The sequence below is a fragment of the Delphinapterus leucas genome, chromosome 2 (assembly GCF_059928025.1).
Source record: "Delphinapterus leucas isolate spDelLeu-1000000601 "Yukka" chromosome 2, BTC_Dleu_Yukka2, whole genome shotgun sequence".
Lineage (NCBI taxonomy): Eukaryota > Metazoa > Chordata > Mammalia > Artiodactyla > Monodontidae > Delphinapterus > Delphinapterus leucas.
Window position 1 is genome coordinate 103780869 of NC_143130.1, and position 22024 is coordinate 103802892.

At 41.1% G+C, this 22024-nt stretch overlaps 1 protein-coding gene across 1 annotated transcript in view; it reads right to left on the reverse strand.

The window, feature by feature from the left end:
• FMN1 (formin 1) overlaps positions 1-20793 on the reverse strand; it is a 307167-nt gene extending 286374 nt beyond the window's left edge. Inside the window, exons 1-2 of the mRNA XM_022587546.3 lie at positions 18316-20793; positions 16829-16946 (exon numbers count right to left, since the gene is read on the reverse strand). Coding sequence (XP_022443254.2) covers positions 16829-16946; positions 18316-19698 — 1501 coding nt within the window. The 5' untranslated portion in view covers positions 19699-20793. The remainder of the gene's footprint in view (positions 1-16828; positions 16947-18315) is intronic.
• Positions 20794-22024: the final 1231 nt, after the last annotated feature.

Here is a 22024-nt window from a genome sequence, read left to right on the forward strand (position 1 = left end):
AGAATGTGAAAGATAAAGAGGCAGAGGTAAATGGTTTACCAAGTTTGAAATGTAAGGTATTGATTTTGTTGACTAGGAAGGAGCAACTAATGCCCTCAAAAAGTGACTCATCACAGAGACTCCCTGGTGGGAAGGCACTGGGTTATTGTGCCTGAGTGGTGCAAACATAATTACCTACTGTTGAAGACAGAAATACGTTGAGAATATTAATTTAGGTAAATTGGTTTTAGACAACTGGTTTTGTATGAGTTTGCTTCAAGCAAATTGACCTAGAGCTGAACACATATTTTATCCATGGATTGGGTAATCCATAAACATAAGGATAACTATATATCACTATTAAGTCCCACATTCATCCCAGGCTGGGCAAAAAGAGTTCAAATTCAAATTATTTTATTCTTCTAGTAGCCCTGGCAATAGGCTTAGCAAAAGGTATAAGCCATCACCGAAAATGAAACCAAGAGCACCTAGGCTTTTTATTAACTCTGATTCCGTTATCACTGAGTATCACAAAGATCTTTTTAAATGCATCTGTTCACAGGAAAGTAGAAATCACTGACTGCCCCTATCATCTATCCTTCGGACCACTATAAGGACCACTCCAAACTGGTCTTCCTATTTCTCCACAGCAGCCACTCACCTCCCTGCCAGATCTATACTCACCCTCAATACCTCTAAAGCAGTCTGACAACACCTGCATTTGGTTCTGTTACTCTCCTGCCTAAAACCTTCACGCCATATAATTTCTCTCTCTCCTGAAGACCTGACCTCCTCAAAGTCTACAGACATAATGCCCTTGCATATCATTCCCCTTGCCTCTTATCTATCAGTCATAATAAACTACCTGCTATTCTTCAGACAAGTCCTGCTCCATCCTCCCTCTGCCTGTTTGGTCTAGCTTGCCTCCACCTCACTTATCCAGCCTACTATCTTCCATGTCTGCTCAGGAGGCCTGTCCTAGTTCCCCCAAATAGGATTGATCATACTCTCCTTTGTGTTCTATGATATGCTATACATTCTTCAATAAGACTATTAGACCATTTTATTGCACTTATCTGTGTACATTTCATCTCTCTCTCCCCCATGCTACTCTCTGTCACCTACCTGCTACCCTGCCACCAAAAAAAACAAAAACAAAAAGAACCAAGTTGCTTGACTGAAAGGATCTTGCCTGACACATCTCTGAATTCCAAGCATCTATCAAACTTACCAGTATATAGTAGATGCTCAGTAAATACTTGCTAAATGAATGCATGAACATATTATTATTTGTAATAGTGGAATTAATAATCAATGAATTAGACACTAATAATGTGCTAGATGTTACTAAATAAGAGTTAGGTATGATCTAGAAGCAACAGTAACTCTGATGTCACCACCATTTACCTGCAACTTCTAAGATTACAACACAAGATAGAATATGTGTTCTAAATAAGTCAGGGGAAATCCCCTAGGAGTCGCCCTCACTATGCCATGTAACTCAACACACAATAGCAACTGTTTTTCAAGGTTCATTTCCACTTATCTTGATTGGTGCTACACTGAAGAAGAAATCTTAACACTGAGGAAAAAAATAACATCAGAGAACACACGGGGCAGATCTAAAAACCATTTGGTTGTTGTTTCCATTTTAACAAATCCTGTGCTCCACTGTGGAGTCACTGTATACTTTGCTACTTAAAATACAGAAAATGTCCCCATAGTTTCCCTTATCTTGAATTCACAAAATTCATTATATTTGGCTAAGACCTTTCCTTATTTAAAATGACCAGAAGATCAGCAAATCAAATTCAGCATTTCATCATGATGAAATAGTGCAGAGATGGTTCCACACTAATGAATCTAAAATGCAATTACTGGATAATCAGATTAAAGAAAATCACATGAATCACACAGTCATTTCAGTAAATATATCCCTCATACATTAAACTCAAACTAATTTTTGTGATATCAACACTTAGAAGCCCAGATATATAAAGAATGTTCCTTAACTTGATAAATATAATTGATCAAAAAAAATCTCTGACCAACATAATTTTTAACTGGAAAACATTAGAAGGAAGCCTATAAAATCAGGAATAGCACAAGGAAGTCTACTAATCACCACTTTTCTAGCTTTGTTTTGGAGGCCCTAGGCAGTAGAAAAGGTCTAGTAAAAAAAGATAGGTAGGGCTTCCCTGGTAGTGCAGCGGTTGAGAGTCCGCCTGCCGATGCAGGGGACACGGGTTCGTGACCCGGTCCGGGAGGATCCCACATGCCACGGAGCGGCTGGACCCGTGAGCCATGGCCACTGAGCCTGCATGTCCGGAGGCTGTGCTCCACAACGGGAGAGGCCACAACACTGAGAGGCCCGCGTACCGCAAAAAAAAAAAAAAAAAAGAAAGAAAGATAGGTAACGATTTGTGTTTTATTTTCTAGTGTTAAAAACCTGATTAAAAATGGGCAAAGGATTTGAATAGACATTTTTCCATAGAAGATACACCAGTGGCCAAAAGGCACCTGAAAAGACACACATCACTAATAATTAGAGAAATGCAAATCAAAACCCAATGAGACACCACACTGATTAGCGTGGCTAATATTAAACAAACAAAAACTCAGAAAATAACAAGTGTTGACAAGGTGGAGAAATTGGAACTTGCTCACTATACATTCAGCAGCTATGAAAAACAATATGGAGACTCCTCAAAAAATAAAGATAACATTGCCATACGATCCAGCAATCCCACATCTGGGTATACACCCAAAGGAATTCAAAGCAGGGTCCCAAGGAAATATTTGTACATCCATGGTGATAGCAGCATTATTCACAATAGCTCAAAAGTGGAAGCAACCCAAGTGTCTACTGACGGATGGATGGATAAACAAAATGTGGTACAGACCACAGAGTGGAATATTATTCAGCCTTAAAAAGGAAGGAAACTCTGATACATGTTACAATATGGATGAATCTTGAGGACATTACGCTAAGTGGAATAAGCCAGCCACACAAATACCGTAGGGTTCCACTTACATGAGGTACCTAGAGTAGTCAGATTCATAGAAATAGAAAATAGAATAGTGGTTGCCAGAGTTTGGGAAGAGAGGAGAAATGAAGAGTTGTTTAATGAGTATAGTTTCAGTTGTGCAAGACAAAAGAGTTCTGAAAATCTGTCACACAAACATGAATATACTTAACACTACTGAACTCTACTTAAAAATGGCTAACACCTATTCACCTATTATGTAAACCATTATGTGCTACATATACAAAGTGTTAATAAATGTTTTCAATGAGTAAAATGATAAAAACTTTTCATGGTTAAGATGATAAATTTTACTTTATGTATATTTTATAATAAAAAACACAAGCTGTCATGATTTGTCTACAAAAATTCCAAGGTTCTCAACTGAAAAAACTAGTAGAACTAACATGAGTATAAAATCAGAACTAGAAACATGAAAATTGCTTTGTTATACCAACAAAACCATTTTAAAACATGACAGATGAATACCATTTTTAATTAAGTCTGCAAAAATTAAGTTAAATGGCACAAGCTATAAGAAGAAAACTGTAGAGCTTTACTGAAGAACATAAATGAAATTCTGAATAGCCAGAGAGATAAATTATGTTCCTGGATAGGAAGACTCAGTATTACCAGGCCTCTCATATTGATCTATGATTTAATATAATCCCAATGGAAATTCCAATCTCATCATTTCATAGATCTTGAGAAACTGACTTTCAAGTTCATACATAAGAGTCTATGTCTACAACTACCCAAACAAAATTTAGAAGGAAAAAAAGAATTGAGGTAATTTGAAATGCCAGATATTTAAATAACTTTAAAACTATATCAACTGCAAAGACACAAAATTGGCACAAGGTCTAGATAAACATAAACAAAAAATATTAAAGGATCTAGAAATAAATCAGCATATAGAAAGGCATTTATATATGTGACAGTTAGCACTCCATATCTGCCGAGCAAGAACCAACTATTTATTAAATGTTGGGGCAAATAGCTGTCAATCTGGGAAAGACAAAACTAACAGTAGCTTACATTATTTTGGTTCCACAATGAGCCGGGCACTGTGCTAAGGTCCCTAAATGCATTATTTCATTGACTACTAAAAACAATTTTTTTACACAAATAAGGAACCTAAGCACAAATAAATAGGAAATCATCTTGCCCAGTAAAAAGTAATTAACTTGCTTCAGTAACTGCTGAAACCTAAAATTTGACTCCATGACATTAGATTCCATAACCTAAGCTCCCTACAGCACACCGCCACCCTTAACAACACATCCTTATGTATGCCACACACAGAAACAAATTCTAGACTGAATAAAAATCTAAACATATATGCATATTAGTTAAAATATACATATTGTTCAACTTTAGGTTAGGGAAGGCTTCCTTCAGACCAACAACAATAAAAACAACTCCAGAAAAGATATAACTAAATATAACTATAATATAACTAAATTTCCATATAATGAATGAAGGCAAAAGGTAAAAGACATGGCAAGCTAAAGACTAGGATTGCGATATATACAAAGGACTAATCGCCTTAATATACGAAAACCTGCTTTCAAATCAGTAAGAATAGAGACTAATGACCCAATTTACAAAAGGGCAAAGAATACAAGCAAACAAGCCACAAAAGAAGACAAAATGAAAAGATGTCCAACTATGCTAGTATTGAGAAATACAAATTAAAAACAGTAGTATGCAATTTTTAACCTTAGATTGGCATAAGCTAAATGAATATTGGTGAAGTGTGAGTAATGGACATTCTTGTGTTAGTTGAGTATATTTAGTGGGTTCAGTATTTTGAGAGGGCAACTGTGTACTATCTACCAGTGGTTAAAATGAGTAGGAACTCAAAAAAAAAAATGAGTAGGAACTCTAACACACAATTCTGCTTCTATCTTATCAAAGTACTCACAGGTATGCACAAAATAGATGTATAATAATTTCATTAAAGTATTGTTTGCAACAGGGAAAGATTCTAAGTGATTAAAAGGTTCGTAAATCAGGAAACAGTTCAATAACTTATATTTACTATTTTATTGAGAGAGAGTCTATCTAACAAAAAAGTCAGAAAATGGAATTTTAAAAAACATGTGCACAACTGCATCAAAATTTTAGAATACTTGGGAATAGGTTTAAATTTAAGGGAAGGTAAAACCTTCACAAAGAAAACTAAACAGAAATCAGAAAAGACTATATTCAAATAAGTATGTAGGGAAAGATACATATTATGTTTGTGGAATTAAAAACTCATTGTAAAGATGTTGATGCAATCAAAACAATAATGTCAAAATGGATAAAGTAACTCCAAAACGCACATGGAAATGCAAAGAGCTGAGAATAACCAAGGTAAAAGGACACACTAGTAGATCATGACTTATTATAGTTGTGGTCATTAAGACAGTGTTACACTGTTACAAGGTTAGATAAACCTAGAGAATACTGGAACAGAAGAAAGAGTCCAGGGGAAGAAGGTGGGTTTTTAAATAAATAATTCCAGATAATTTTAATATAGAAAAAACAAACTTGATCCCCACCTCAACTTGTACACAAAAATCAATGCCCAGTATATTGCAAGTCTAAATGACAAATAAAGAGCACTAATTCCTTCTTAAGATAATTTAAGGGAATATTTTCATGACTGAGTTAGGAAAGGATTACTTTAATAAGGCTCAAAATGCCCTAACCATAGGACAAGACTGATTATAGTAAAAATGAGAATTTCTGTTCATCAAAAGGCACCATTAAGATAGTGAAAAGCCAACCCACAGAGTAAGAGAAAATATTTCCAACACAATTAACCAAAGGGCTCATATCCAGCATATAAAAAGAACTTCTCTACAAAGTAATAAAAGATAGCCTACTTCTTAAAAAATGGACAAGTGATCTGAACATGCGCTTCACAAAAGAGGATATCCAATGGCCAATAAACATATAAAAAAGTGCTTGACTGGGGAAACACCAATTAACAACAGATTGGCTCGAATTAGAAAGACCAACCAAACCAAATGTTGGCAAAGATGTGGCGCAACCAGAACTGTGATGTTTTGGTGATGGCAGTATAAATTGATACCATCACTTTGGAAGAGTGTCTGGTATCATCTACTGACACTGAATACAGACACACCCTATGATCAGCAATTCCACTCCCAAGTATATACCAAGGAGAAATGCGTTCCTTTGTGTAGCAAAAGACGCCTACAAGAAAGTGAACAGCAGCATACTTGTAACAACCCAAAACTGAGAACAACACGGATGTCCTTAGGGTGGATAAATACATTGTGATACATTCATACAATGGAGTAGTACAGAGCAATGAAAACAAACGGATTACAGGTACATGCAATAACGTGTTTGGTTCTCACAAGCATAATGTTGAAGCAAAGCAGCCAGACATGAAATGAATCCATTTATGTTAAGTTCAAAAGCACTGAAACTAATCTATAGTGTTAGAAGTCAGAATGATGGTTTCTTTGGAGGAAAAAGGTAATTGTGGTGATAGGAAGGGGGCAAGACAGGGCCTTCCAGGGTGTAGGCAATGTACCGGGTTGACCAAAAAGTTCGTTCAGGTTTTTCTGTAACATGTTATGGAAAACCCCAAAGGAACTTTTTGGCCAATCCAATACTATTTCTTGATTTGCATAGTGGTTACAAGAGTATGTTCACTTTGTTATAATTCATAGAGTTATACATCTGTGATGAAATAAAAATTTGTATTCTAAGGCAAGTTAAGGAAAATTTACACATAAAATTTTTTCTTTGAACTTTGGCCTCCTCTCTCCCCTCTACTGTGCATTGTGTATCTGCATTATGCATTGCCCAAATCTTCCCATCTGCAGAAACACCTGCTCAACCATGAACAGCAACCTTCTCCTAGCATCAACAAGATTCCTCCTCTGGAGACACCCTTCCTTCTTCATCTTGTACGGGGTCACGATGACCCATGACCCACTACTCACTTTGTACACACAGATCTGGATTGTGTAAACTGTCAGTAATACATCATTTAATGAACAGCCCTATGTCTCAAAAACATATATAACTGTACTTTTACCTCTAACGGGCAAAACAGTTCTCGGAGCTTTCTGAGAGTCTGTTCCTGGGTTATAAGCCTCAATTTGGGTCGAATAAAATTTTCCATTTCTTCCTTAGATTGAGTGATTAATTTTTTCATCAACACTTATAATATGAGCAATTTTCCACATGTGTGTTACACTTCAATATAAACTGTTTTTTAAAAAGCCAATTGTGGGGGGCTTCCCTGGTGGTGCAGTGGTTAAGAATCCTCCTGCCAATGCAGGGGACACGGGTTCATGCCCCGGTCAGGGAAGATCCCACATGCCGCGGAGCGGCTGGGCCCGTGAGCCATGGCCGCTGAGCCTGCGCGTCCTGAGCCTGTGCTCTGCAACGGGAGAGGCCACAACAGTGAGAGGCCCACGTACCACAAAAATAAATAAATAAATAAATAAATTTTAAAAATGATAAAATAAAAGGCTAATTGTGATGCCATCGAACTTCATATATTATCTCCTTTTATCTTTACAATAATTATTTTAAATTATCGTCATTGTCCTTTTTTATAAAGAGGGATATCAATTCAGGTCACAGCTAGTACATGGCAGAGCCAAAATTCAAACTCAAGTCTATTTGATGCTCAAACCCACGAAACCCAAAGTAAAGGAAATTCCAAAGTTAAGCATGTCCCTAAGATTTCCCTAGTTCAATTTTCCTTTCTCTCTGAGACAGTCTTCTACCTTTCCCATCTTATGTTCTCATCCTTCATCTGGGGACGAATGCTCCAGAGTTTGGCTATTGAAACTTTGCCTTTAGTTATTCCTCAGAAATACAGTCATTTGTTCTTTCTACCAAAGAGGAAAGCATTTACAATGCCCCAGCTGCCGTCTCTGGCGGAGGGATCTGAAGGAGTGAGTGTGCCCTTTCTTTAGCTGAGCCAGTGGGCAGCTCCAGCACAGTAAAGATAGATCAGTAGAAGGAATTCAATGGGCTGCAAGTGAAAAGGTGTGGCAGGGCAGGATGGGAGGGTGCTGAGGCTGGAACTGTAGAGTGGCTGCTTGGTGGAGGATCCAGAGAACAAGCACTGGGCAGCTGGCGATAGATGAAGATTTGAGGGAGAGAAGAAAAATGGGGCCACCTGGATAGAAATTCTGAGGAAGAAAAATACTGAAAGGAGGTATCTGTGAAGGTGTGGCATAGGATATGGCTTATCAAATTTCAGCCTCATCTCCCCAAAAGAAGCTTCAAAGTGGATTTTACTACTCATTTTCTCTAAAACAACAATAAAACTACTGAAATACACAACCGTTAAGATAAAAATATTTGTTCATGTACCTCCTAAAATCAAATACATATGCACCCTACACTCCAGCACACAAACTGGGCCCAACGAAGAGCCCCACCTGAACTTTGCAAGAATCCACAAACCAGGAGCATTTTTATTTGCGTTACATTGCTTAAGTGAGCCTCAAAAGCATTAAAGATACCATTAAAATTCCCCTTTTCTATTTTTATGAGTCAAAAAGCAGCATGAAATGACCCAGACAATTTCTGTGGATGTGTCTGGTGAGCTGGTATGGTACTCATATGCTCTCCTTTATTATTCAGATGGACTCACTGTGGTCTCATAGTGCTTTGTTTTATAATAAGCAGCATAATTCTTAAATGCTCCTGTTTCCGTGTGCTTTCCTTGCTGGAGATTTAATTGTCAGTATACTAGCAGAAAAAAAAAAACAAAAATCCATCACTCTCCAATGCCCCCCCCACCAACGACTTCCAACTGTCATTTCAGCTCTCTTATTAATTACGCGTATCTTTCTTTCAGCAAGTCATAACCCCTTTGGCTCTCATTTGTAAAACGAATAGGATGAATTACATGATTTCTAAGATGCTTGCAGCTCTAAATTTTTAATATTCTAAAATTTCAGATTCTATATTTTAATCTCTTAAAGTACAGAATTTTTAATCTCTCTTTTAATCTCTTTTCCTCTGAGCTAAAGACCTTTACTAATACTTCCTGGAATACAACATATGATTCCTGAGTCACTGGTCCATACTTTGGGATTCCCTCTGTGTAATATCAAGCCTTAGTTCCCGTTTGTGTTGGGGAAGTCAATCTCCCTCCTCACAGCTCCCAGATATACAGTAAGTAGAAGCCTGACACACTCGTGTCGCCTCTGGTTTCCCAGCACGACCTCTTTCTACAGCTATAAGAAGCAAGGTTTTCCTGGTCTTTAATCTGTACAGCTTCCAATTTCTGGGCCATCATCATAACTCCATGCAAGTGATGGTAACATACCACAAAGTCCTGTGAAATACACAATGAATAAACCTATAGCCTAGACTGTGAAAGGAGACACTTAGGATAATCTGTCTAGACATATGACCTTAAAGGCAAGTCCATTCATGGCTAATGCAGCCTGTTAGCTGTGAATGAATAAGTTTTTTAAAGGTACTGTAGGGCAATAAAATATGCCAAGATATTTATAGCTCTCCCTGGCTGGTGAGGCAAGAATGTTTGACTCACCAGGGAGGGTGGCACACAGCTCTATCACTTTATAACCAAGGGAACCTAAATTAGACACAAACCAGAAAGTAGGCGGATCTTTATTAAGTTGAGGGATGGGTTACCTAAAATACTCTAGGGATGTCCCTGAGCTACTCCAAGTTTCGAGGCGGTGTGAGTTATCCCCAAGAGATGCCACACACAGTGACAGCTTGCCTGCTCACAGTAACCATGATGCCTCAACCTAGGTTCTCTTTACTACCAAAGCCGCAGCGCTCGCCCTAAGTAGGGTGGCCCATGTGCCAGCCCCCAGCCCAGCTCTGAGGTGCAGCCAGTGGTGAGAAGGGCTTTTCCAGATGCATGCTGAAAGTTCATTTTGTTTCGGAAAACATGAGAGCTTTCCTTCTTCGTCCTTTTTCTCCTTTTTTTTTTTCCCATGGGTAATTAAGTCACTGCCAGTTTCCCAAATGGTGCCATTTTAATCTCACAAACATTAGCTTCATCTCCTCTCAGGATGCTGAGGCACAAATCATGATGGTATATTTTTTAAATATCCTAATAAATAAGGAGATGTTTCAGACCATTCGTCGTAACACAAAATAGGAGATGAAGAGGAAAGGAAGCCCAGCTCTAGGTTAAGTATTTGCAGCAAAGGTTCTTCATCTACACCTGGGGAGGTGGCAGGAGATGGGGGGATGTGTCCACAAATGGTTATGGGGTTGGGGGGAGGGTCTGAAATACCGCAGATGCAAAATTAACTGCAGGGTCTTCTTCCACAGCTTTCTATCATCATTAGGTTTTTTAAAGAGCCTGAGAACACTAAGAATCACTAACCAGAGTAAAACTGAGGGACGGACCCCTGAGATCAGTTGGCCCAAATGTGCCCTTCACTCAGTCTAGCCCTGACCTCAGGAGGGAAATATACAGAGCATCTAGCATGCATGAGTCACTAGATTCTAAGAAATGCATTTGACTTTTAGGAAAAATAAATCACAAGATACAATTTCACATCATGTATTTTTTAAAAAAATAATATGCCTGGGAATACATATAGAAAAAATACAAGATATATATCTATACATCTATGTATCTAGTTTATTAAGTCAGAAAAGAAAACTTGAATAGTTTTATAAGATATGTTCCTGCTTAGAAATACTAAGCATTTTAAAGATCTTATTCCCACCTTCACATTAATTTCTAAATTAATGCAATTCCAATAAAAGTCCCAAAGCAATCCTTCTGAAACTTGACCAAGTAGGCTAAGGCTTTCTGGAAGAATAAATAAGAGGAAAGCTAAAAAAATATTTTTAAAAGTATGCTTGAGAACTTGAACAGATTCTGAGATGCATTATAATGCTGCAATAATTAAGATACTGGTACAAAATACACAAAGAGAACAGAAAGCCCAAGACAGTCCTAAACTTATCATGGAGAGGAATAATTACTCCAGAAGCCTGCTGTACAATTAGCTACTTAGAAAAACAGAAGCTGTCTTAGCTCTCTTCCTCGGGCTAGGCACCAAAGTAAGTTTTCAACATGAAATGGAAAACAAGAAGACAAGGAAGGAAGAGGTGGAAAGAAGTCACTTAAGAAATTTAAACATAGAGCTGATCTTTGAGTAGGGGAGGTCCTCTCAAGCCAAAAGAAAAGTTATACAATAAAACGAGGGTAGATTTGACTATATAAATATTTAAAACTTCTATACTAGAAAATACAAGTAAAATAAAAAGCAAATGATAAGAGGGAAAAGCATTTTCAGTGCTTTAAGAGTACTGATTTCATACTGAATAACTTTAGATAAAAAATTAAGTTTGGGGCTTCCCTGGTGGCGCAGTGGTTGAGAGTCCGCCTGCTGATGCTGGGGACACAGGTCTGTGCCCCGGTCCGGGAAAATCCCACATGCCGTGGAGCGGCTGGGCCCCTGGGCCATGGCTGCTGAGCCTGCGCTCCGCAACAGGAGAGGCCACAACAGTGAGAGGCCCGCGTATCACAAAAAAAAATAAATAAATAAAAAATAAAATAAATTAAGTTTGGCAATTAATATGCACCAAAAACCTAAAAATGGCATATACACTTATATATAGCAATTCCACAAGGAATGTGTTCTAATTAAAGGAAAACACCTATGAACAAAAATATTTATAGCATTGTTATTTTCATTATTACACATAATAACTTGAAAAAAATGAAATCTCTATAAATATAATTATTGTTTAAATGTAGTAAAAATCAGAGATAGTCACATTTTCAAGTGTAAAAAGCAGTCTGTACAGTGTGATAAAAATTTTAAGTATGGGACTTCCCTGGTGGTGCAGTGGTTAAGAATCCGCCTGCCAATGCAGGGGACATGGGTTCGAGCCCTGGTCCAGGAAGATCCCACATGCCACGGAGCGACTACAACTACTGAGCCTGTGCTCTAGAGCCCATGAGCCACAACTACTGAGCCCACATGCCACAACTACTGAAGCCTGCATGCCTAGAGCCTGTGCTCCGCAACGAGAGAAGTCACCGCCAATGAGAAGCCCTCACACCCAATGAAGAGTAGCCCCTGCTCGCTGCAACTAGAGAAAGCCCACGCCCAGCAACGAAGACCCAACGCAGCCAAAAATAAATTAGTTAATTAAAAAAAATTTTTTTTTATTTTAAGTATTAAATTCACATAGGTCTATCATAATTCAAAATGGTGGCAGTGATCTCTCTATGAAACACATTATAGAGAGTTTGTTTTGCTCCGTGATATTTCCGGATATTTCCAAATTTATTTTATTTTGTAATATTGGGAAACGTTGAAAGCATATGGAAGATTTTCTGAGATCAGTAAACAAAGCCTTTACACTAAGGTGAAGTAGGTGTGCAAAGAGCAAGGCTCTCAGTGATAGCCATTATATTATCTATGAACTGACTGCAGTAGAAAACATAACCCTCCCACGGGATACAAAGCAGGAGTTTTTCTTTGTGCCCTTGTATCAGACCCCTGTATGGTCAGGTGCCAATTCTTCGTACAGACTGATGGGCTTTAGAACCTTCTTACACTGCCAACTGACTCCAGGTGAAACTGTGTTGAGTATCTTCTATTTGACTCCTAGACCCACTCTCCCCCTTTCTGGGTCCTTTTCTGGGCTCTGTTGTCTGGCCTAAAGTGGATCCCGGTCCTCTGACTTCTCTTTGGATTTGGTGAAGGGCAGAGATGGCAGGAGGCCAGAGAGCAGGAGAAGGAAGTCAGGGCATTTATGCCCACAATTCCCTCCGGCCGCCAGGTCACCGTGGATTGGATGCATCCCTCCAGTGAAGGCCATCGCTCCTGTCCGGCAGCCCTCTCCACACCACTTGGCCTCCCTCTGACATTCTGGGTTTTCCAGCAGCTTCTCCTCGCCCTGCCCCTTCAGGTCTAGGGCTGTAAACACCTCCCATGATTACTAACCCCAGAGAGCTGCTTCATCTCTCATTGCTTTTCCCAAACCCTGTCCACACAAACTCTCAATCAAATCATCCTCACCTGATCCCTGACAGGACCCTGGCTGATATGGTAATAGTATAATTATCCAAAGAAAAAATAAATATGGCTAAGTGCATTTATTCTTCACAAAGAAAAAACTTACCTAATATGGTTTAGAAAATTCTTTTATTCAAGTTTGAGATAAAAGTTTAACCCCATGTTACCTCTATGATTATTCTATGATACCTAGATCTTTATAATTTCCAGTCCTTTTTTTTTTAAAGACTTTGGGCATGTTACTAACCCTTATGTAGCCTCACGATGTACAAGACAGCATGTTAGAGGATGAACAGATCACTGGTTCTCTGTTTCTCATGAGATAAATTGCTTTTGCAGCATTAAATTTAAAGGTAGACATTTATATTTTTCTTTTAGATTCCCTTGTATCGTTTCATAGCACACCTTTTCACTTGGCTGTGATTGGGTTTTACTTAGCCCCGGGCTTCACAAGGTAATCAAGTTTACTTCATCCAGATGTTTCTGGTCTGCAGCACAAGAAAGTGGCAGGGACTCAGCTGAGTTGATTAACCATTTAAGGACACAAGGAGGGGCTTCCCTGGTGGCGCAGTGGTTAAGAGTCTGCCTGCCGATGCAGGGGACACAGGTTCGTGCCCGGTCTGGAAAGATCCCACATGCCGCGGAGCGGCTGGGCCCGTGAGCCTGTGCTCCGCGATGGGAGAGGCCACAACAGTGAGAGGCCCGCGTACTGCAAAAAAAAAAAAAAAAAGGACGCATGGAGCCCACTAAAAGATTCTTCCTAGAAAAGCAAGACTATTTCCCCAAGCTTGTTTGGAGAGCAAGCTCCTGTATCTAGAGGAGGAAAGACAACTCTGAGAACAAGGAGTCTGTCACTCAGGTTGTCCCCAGCCCAATTCCAAGGTATAGAGGGGAATGCTCTTTTCACTCGTAATAGCTGTGAGGCATCCCAAACACAAAGCAGAATTGCATTGATAATAATGTGTGAAAGCACAGCACAGGACTTGGGAGAAAGTAATTCTTTCTCATTTGAGCAGAGCAATTCAAGTGCAGTGTGACTGAACACAGGCGACCCTCCCTGCATGGTAGAACTCAACTCCAGCACCTGTGCAAGTCCCTTAAGTGACAGCTCCAGTGAGCCCTAGTGCCTCTCAACTGGCACATCACCAAGGCTCCAAGAGCTCACAGAATGGCAGCGGAGGCTCTAGTGGAAGCTGAAGGCTTTAGCTGCCAGGGGAGTTAGCTGCAGCGTCAGCAGCTATAGACGCTGCTGATGACTTTGGCAGTGGCGGGAGAGTGCATCCTAGGCAGTGGGCACCAGCATCAGTGGTCAGCTACCCTCACATGGCAAAGAGGACTCCAGAAGCCATAGTTTAAAGGGACAGCTTCCCTTAGGTCAGCTCTTTCTTTTTTATCCTTGAACAAAAGTGAGTTTACAGTATTAGGTGATCTCCTAGGCCCTCAGAAAAAGATCATCGAATGATAAACTCTGAATAGAGGGAAACACAAGCAGTGGCACATCCAAAGCAGCCGAGGGCAACACAAGGACAGTGAGAGACTCACGATGAAAATCACCGTCTCTTTGCCAGCCCTGCCAAGGACTGGGCTTCGATGTCAACAGCACAGAACTCCAATAGCACACTTGAAATATAAATAGTCATGCTCTCCCCGTTCACTAATTTAATGAATTATACATGCCAGGAAAAATTAAGAGCACTGACGATGTAAAAGCATAAGACTTCAAACACCTTGAAATATTTTGGAACGAATTTTTCTGTCTCTGTGCTCCCTACAGAGTGGCAATTTTAATCTACTTCCCTAAGGGCAGGGAAACCAATGGAAATACCACAAAATATGTTAAGTTATAAACCAAATGCTTATAAGACTCTAGATTTCTCAACAACAGAGCTCAAGAAAATCACAAGAAAAATGTTAACTTCCTAAAGATTAGCAGTAAATGGCGAGACAACCATATGTTGGCTGAGTAATGGGGTAAAAAAAAGTTTCCTACAGGCATGGAGTATCTTCTTTGATAACCTCCAGAGTGTATCAGCAGAGTGATTAGCGCTACAAGACTCAAGAAAATGAGCACCAGACCTGGCTGGGAGCACGGTAAGTAAGACACAGTACTGCCACCCATGGGAACTGGCTGGAGACCTAGGTGCCTTCTCCAGACAACAGCCAGCCTTCTCTCTGTTGCAAGCTGTCATTGTGCCATCAGAACGAACCCAAGAGAACTGTCATTATTCATCAATTCCTCCCTCCTTTTTTCCCCATCTCATCCGAGACCTTAGACAGCTTGGAGAACACGCATTTCATTACAAAAAAAAAAAAAAGAGAGAGACTGGGACAGCTACTGACTTTGAGTGTAATTACACTGCAAGGTAATGATAGCACTCCTCTGAGCTTCTGGAAACGGAAGAGGACAGAAGCAAAGACTAAGGAATCTCTGTAGAGTATAAATGCCCCCAAATATGACTTGAAGTAGACTGAAAAGCTGTTTATGCCACTTCCTTCTCTACTCAGCAAATGCTCATCGTCACAAAGAAGATGGCCACCCCAATATAAACTAGGAATAAGAACTTATAGGATTCTGGATTTTCATTAAAGCGAACTTCAGGACTTTTCACTGTTCAAACTGTGCCAGATCATAGGAAAGACAACTTGGTACGTGGTACAACATTGCAGTCAAAAACAATCCGATTTTGGAAAAATCAAATGTAGACAAGAAGAATGCAACAGCTACATACATTTTCACCAAGGCTGTAATAGCTTTCGTTCTGTAATTCAAGCAGGTCAGAAAAAAATGTCATGAAGTAGTTGATGTCTTGGCGTAGTCAGAAGTTTGCAATTGTGTAAATGGAGGCTAAAGCAATCAGGCTGTAGAACTGAGATTCAGCTGTGTTCTCAAACACTGATTGTAATTTTATCATCTTACAAAAAAAAACCCTGTGTATTACTAAACCACCCAAACTTTGATCCACTTATGTCATCAACCAATAGGAACTGAAAGAAGTATTTCTGTATAACCATACAGACTGGTAATATACACACATACCTAAGACAACCAGCAAAACGTAAGTCTGTGTTAAGTAATCTTCAAACATCAGGAAGAAGACAAAGGTTTCATCAGCGATACATAGAGACACACATGTATACAATTGAGATATATCCTCCTCTCATTCTTTCTTTTCTTTTAAATTTCACATGAACCCTTCACTTAAAGAGTAAAAATATCTAGATTCCCATTCTACTTAAATATATTCAAGCAAAGCTCCCGGGAAGGTTTCCAGGGAGTTAGATTGCTTTGAAACTGGCCGTGCATTAAATAAACCTTTGTCTAACAAAAGTGAAAGAGTAACTGATACGGTATCTGTACGTTCACTCTGCGCAAGGTTCCTGTGGCTCAAAAGCATTTTTACTCAAAGACAAAGAACACATCAGATTACAGCTCTGGAGTCTCGTACTCTACCTCTGCCAGCAACCCTGCCAGCTTACACGACATTCTGTGAGGGCCAACCACCTGCTTCCTGAGGAATCTGTAATCTACCTTCTCCATTAGTTCCCCCGAGGTTCTCCTCCTTTACACATGTGCCCCCCCCCTTCACTCATTCCACGGCGTTCACCTTTCATCTCTAAGAGATTCATTAATGATAAGTGTGCAAGGGTTCACTTTAACAGCAAAACCAAAAAGAAAAGCCTTCAGCATTACATTCTATAATGAAACAAAAACTTAAATTCTGTGAGTCTACTGAGCTAGAACTAAAAGCGACTGCAGCAAGAGATGCATTCCTGGTACCTGGCTTCTTTTCCCATTACCTGCTTCAGTGTACTTCAATCCCACTTTTTCTTCTGTGTCTTTTGTCTTTGGGGGTGGCCAGACAGCTTGGAGTCTGCCAGGAGTCCTATCGTCCTGCTCAGTGGGGCTGTGGTCAGGCTGTTGGAAAAGTGGGCAAACAAAAGAGTAAGTTAAATGAAATGTGGCCAGGGCCAATTAATCCCTGAGAACAACTGTGCTAACCCTGAAATTAATTTCAATGGCACATTGCTCTCATTCACTGTAACTGAAACATCTCACTCCAATACGATCCTTTTCTAGAAATGTAAAGTGATCAGTTGGGGTGGAAAGAGAAATAACTCAAGGCCAAGTATTACACAACCTTCAACAGGTGATTTTTAGCATATAACCTTTTTCTTAAAATCACAAGTACACTTTGATCTGAAGATACAAATATACTATAATCGGGTACATTTATAGGGATGTTTAGAAATATATCCCAAACTCCAGGGTTATTTATAATATAAAAACTAGTTTTGCATTTTCTATGAACATTACCTGTAGGCCAAGATACACTTCTCTAAGATGTCCACATTGATCACTTCTTTTTTTTCTTTCCCACACACAAAAAAATGAATGAGTTGGCTTTCACATTCAAGCTATTTTTATAGGGGTTGATTTTTACAACTAGGAGAATGCTATGTTGTATTTAGTTTTTAACTGCAACCTAAGATAGCTTTTCCAAAGACCTTTAAATGTAACTGATGTATGAGGGAATGATAATTGTATACCAAATTGATACTAAGCAAGAAATTCTATTTGTTGTCCTTATGAATTTTACGATCCACTGGACAAGTGCTTGCTAGTCCTTACAAATTACCTGAATAATTTTTTTAATAGTAACAGCTTTCACTAATTAGATGGTTACTATGTGCTAACTTCATTTAATCTCCGCAACAACCAAATAAAGATTAAAGGTTATTTTCTTCATTTTGCCGATCAAGGTCACCCAGCCAGTAATTGGCAGTTAGAATTAAAACCCAAGTCTCACACTAACCCAGTGCTCAATCAAGATGCCTTGTAACCAACACAGAACATTTTAATCACATCACAAACAGGTATTTCGCCAAGTGGCAGACTTTCAAAGGAAAAATACAGTTTTCGCAGAGGTATAATAAAGTAGAGAGGAAATCTGGGCTATAGTTCTAGATTGCATTGATTCCTCATGCTGCTTGGTTCTTAGAAGCACATTTCCTATTAATGTTTAAACTCAGAGTGACAGTTTCGCTTTCTGACCTGCACACCATTACTTATACCTCTCTTACAACAACCCAGGAAAATATAAGGAAGAAAGAAAACGCTTCTGTCCAACTCCATACTCCTTACGAGGTCAACTTGACTATAATCATCTTTCCCCTAGAAGAGGGTCACTAAGATCGGTATATGAGGTTCTCTTTGATAGGAAACCTGAAAAGAAATATAGCAGCATCACATTTTATGACAAAACCCAAAACCCAACGCTACGTACGCTTTTGGAATCCGAGGGGCCATCTGCTGGCCTTGACCTCGACCGCTCAAACACAGCTCTTAGGGACTCCTTCTCATGCCTCATTTTGCGCTTGAGAGCTTCCAGCTCAGAGGTGTCAGCTGTGGTCCCCTTTTTGGGGGGACGGATGAATAAGGCTCTAAAGGCCTCCAAGGCAGTCTCTGGCGGCTTCAGCTTGACCTCTCCTCCCTGGGTCTGGGCTTCTCCGGGGCCGCTCTGGCTCTCCTGGGGAGTACTGCCACTCATCTCCTCCCCCCTGGGCTGTTCAGGGTCTTCTGCCTTCGATTCGGCTTTGGGGACGTCAATGTTGAGCAGCTGAGAGAGCTGCTCCAGGAGAGTGGGAGCGGCCTTTGGATCATTTGTTTTCTCTCCCATCTTCACTGCCTGAGGCCCTGCCTGTGCTAGGGACCTCTGGACAGGCTGGGTCAACTTAAGCAAAGCCAGGTCCCCGTCCTTTGGTTTAATTTCAGTGATGGTCTCCCCAGCCTCGGCTGGGGCTCCCTTCTTCAGCACACGAAGCCCACTAAAAAAAGCTGGGAGCTGGAAGGACTTCTCTCCAGGGACTTCTTTTTTAGAAGAGGTGTTCTCAGTGACACCAACACTTGAGTTCTGGTCTGTTACCACAGGTAGAACTTTGGAACCTTCTTCTCCAGCTTGTCGCTGGCCGGGGCTATGCTCTGTCTGAAGGCCACCATCCTCGGGTTCCAATTTGCTGTTTATCTCTTGCAGAGTCCTTTGAGGACCTTCTCCACTGGGCTCTGCATCACCCCTTTCTCCAGTGGCAGTATTTTCCCTCCCATCTCCTGGCTTTTCTTGGGACTGCTCAGCTGGCTCAGATAAAACACCACTAGGGGACTTTGGGTCATTGATGTTGCTTCCCTCTTCTGGCTCCTGGCCTCCATCATCAGAGTCAGAATCACTGGTGGTGTTCACCAGGGTCCCGCGAACCAAAATGACATTGTCTCTGCACACACTCAAAGCAGCCAGTGGAAGCAGCTCTTGACCAGGCAGAGAAATCCCTGCCTCTGCTTCTCCCCGGCTTCCCTCCAACCCCGTCTCTGTCTCCACCCTCGGAGTCTTCCCATCATTTCCGAGGTCAGGTGGAACCTGAGCCTCCGCCTCCGGCGGATCCAAGCCACTGCTGGGCTCCTCCAGCTGAGGCGTGGGATCCACCACTAAACTGCGGAAGGCTTTCAGCACCGCATCTTCCTCTTCAGGCTGCACAGATTCCAATTTACTCGTAAACCCAAACAGGGATTTCATAGAGAACTTGGTCAGGATCGACTGGGCCACGTCAAGTCCGGCTTCGGGTTGTCCTGGTTCCGAGCCATCACTGCCATTCGGAGCGTTACCCACGTCCTCCATGTCCCAGCCGTGCCCTGGGCGGCAGATTCTCACTTCTGCGACCTTCCCCTGCCCTCTCAGCTTCTCCACTCCACCGGTTCTTAACTTCTAGGACAGAGAACAGCAGGACCCGCCGGGGTGACTCAGTCGCGGAGCGAGCACACTTGGCCGGGCTCTGGCCCCTCCCGAGCCCTCCTTCCGGTGTGCGCGGTGATGGGGCGACCGGGGCAACTGTAAAAAGTCCGCGGAGCTTTATGCCCAGAGGCAGCCGAGGCTGCGCACCTTACTACACACGGACTGGGGAGGCTGCTCCTCTGGGACTTCCGTATTTATTCCCGGGGACAAAAGGCTTTTTGTCGTAGGGAAAGTCAGCCTGCCTCCACTCATCCCAGCCCAGGACTTCGCCACGAGCTCCGCCCCAGTGCCGGCCGTTCTCCTGGTCGCTTTCAACTTCCTCATTGGTGAGCAAGTGAGGCTCCAGAAAGTGCTGAGCCGGCAAGCAGCTCCTGACGGCCTTCAACCACCCCCCGGAGCAGCTGAAGAAATTTAAAAGTGAATCAGCAGCAAATGACCAAAATACTTCTTACGAGCTCTCTTTTGCCATCTAAATCACGGCCAGAAGCTTGTGCCATCCAGGCCAAAAAAAAAAAAACCCCAAAAAACAAAAAACTAGCAGTGCACACAGACCAACAGCCACTTACAAAGCAAAGAAAGAAAAGTAAAGAAAGAAACAGATCATCTCAGGATGCCCAGGACTCTCAAAAGCAGTTAATTTAATGCCCTTGAAGCTTTCTTTTTTTTTTTTTTTAAAGTGCTTTCTTCCGCTTCCCTGCAGGTTTCATCTGGAATGCAGATTTTAGCTGCCCCAGCCGGAGAAGGAAAACCAACTCGACTGGTTTCGAATTACTGCTGTTTTAGCTCTGCCCCGGTGTCTCAGTGTTCTACAAACAGGTACCTAGGCAAGCGCACCCACCACGCCCACCGTCCACCAGCCTTAGGGTGGCAGAGTAAACAGCCCCAGCCAGCCTGGCAGAAATGATTACCCTCCACACTCTCTGTGCCAACCTTGGGCTTCTGCTCAGCAGCTCTGGCTTCCTGGCTTCCTTATGAATGCTGCTGGCCAAAGCCTCTGTGCCTCAGCCATCCAACCAACAAATTGAAACCTGGCATGATACAAAGTAACACACAACCTGCCTTGTTAGGTAAAGCAATTCACTAAAGGTCCCCAAGGAGCCCCATTCTCCTAAAGGGAAAAACACCTGAAAGGTCTCTATCAGGTCTCTGTCACAGACCCAATTTGCCTAAAACAAAAACAGGAAAGACAAAACCACCACCAAACATCAGCTCAATGTAACGGTGATTATATGCTGAGAACCTGGCAATGAAGAACTTGGAAAAATTGCAGCTCTGTTTCCCAGCAGCATACCTGCTGCCTCTTGGGGCAGCTTCCTGTCGTACCTGAAGGTCTCAGTGTTTTTCAAATCCCATCCAGTCAGCAGGCATTTAGTAAGCGCCTGGGACGGATAAGGTACTGTGCTGGATCAGAAGAACCAAACTGGCTTAACAGTCATCATGGTTTAATAGTAATCACCGGCTCTTCGAACAAAGCTGCGAGAAGATTGAGCCCAAGTGTTAAACGCAAACAAATGCTGCAAAACGGAATCTGTAGCCACCAGCAAAACAACTGTCTTGCTTTATCTGCAGCAGGGAATGGCTGTGGCTTCCACACTGCTAACTTGAATTGTGTTTCCCACTAAGTATTAATACTAAGAAATTCTGATCACAATGATAAATTTCTAGCATGATGCACTCAAAAGAAACCCTCACACAAAAAGGGTACATATGATTACAACCCATCAACTCCTATTGGAAAGTTAAGACAGTACTTCCTAACCCCTGATTTGACCTTGTATCTAAACGGATACTTTCCTGTTTGCTCCTGATCCCAGTATATTTGGGGATTATTAACTAGGGCACAGTTAATCAAAAGGCCACCACAACACTGAGGAAAATTCATTGGTGACATGTATGTCTCAGAACAAGCTTCCTGTCTCAAGGAAATGCCCGTTGATAAAATCATACTTCTGCTTCTTCAAGACAGAAAAAAAAGGAATCATCACATCAGATCATAAGATCAGTCTTCTGAAGAACTATGTGGGCCAGCCAATATACAGGTGAGGGGAGGAGACATGGCACGTATTTGGTGTTCTTCAACTGAGAAAGCTCCATTTTCTCAGACATAATTTTTGATTTCCAGATTTCCAGAATAAGTTTCTAAGCGCTTTCAGCAGATTTGGGCAAAATGGGACATAAACTGGAAGGGGCTGATGGCTCTTCTACAGTACGG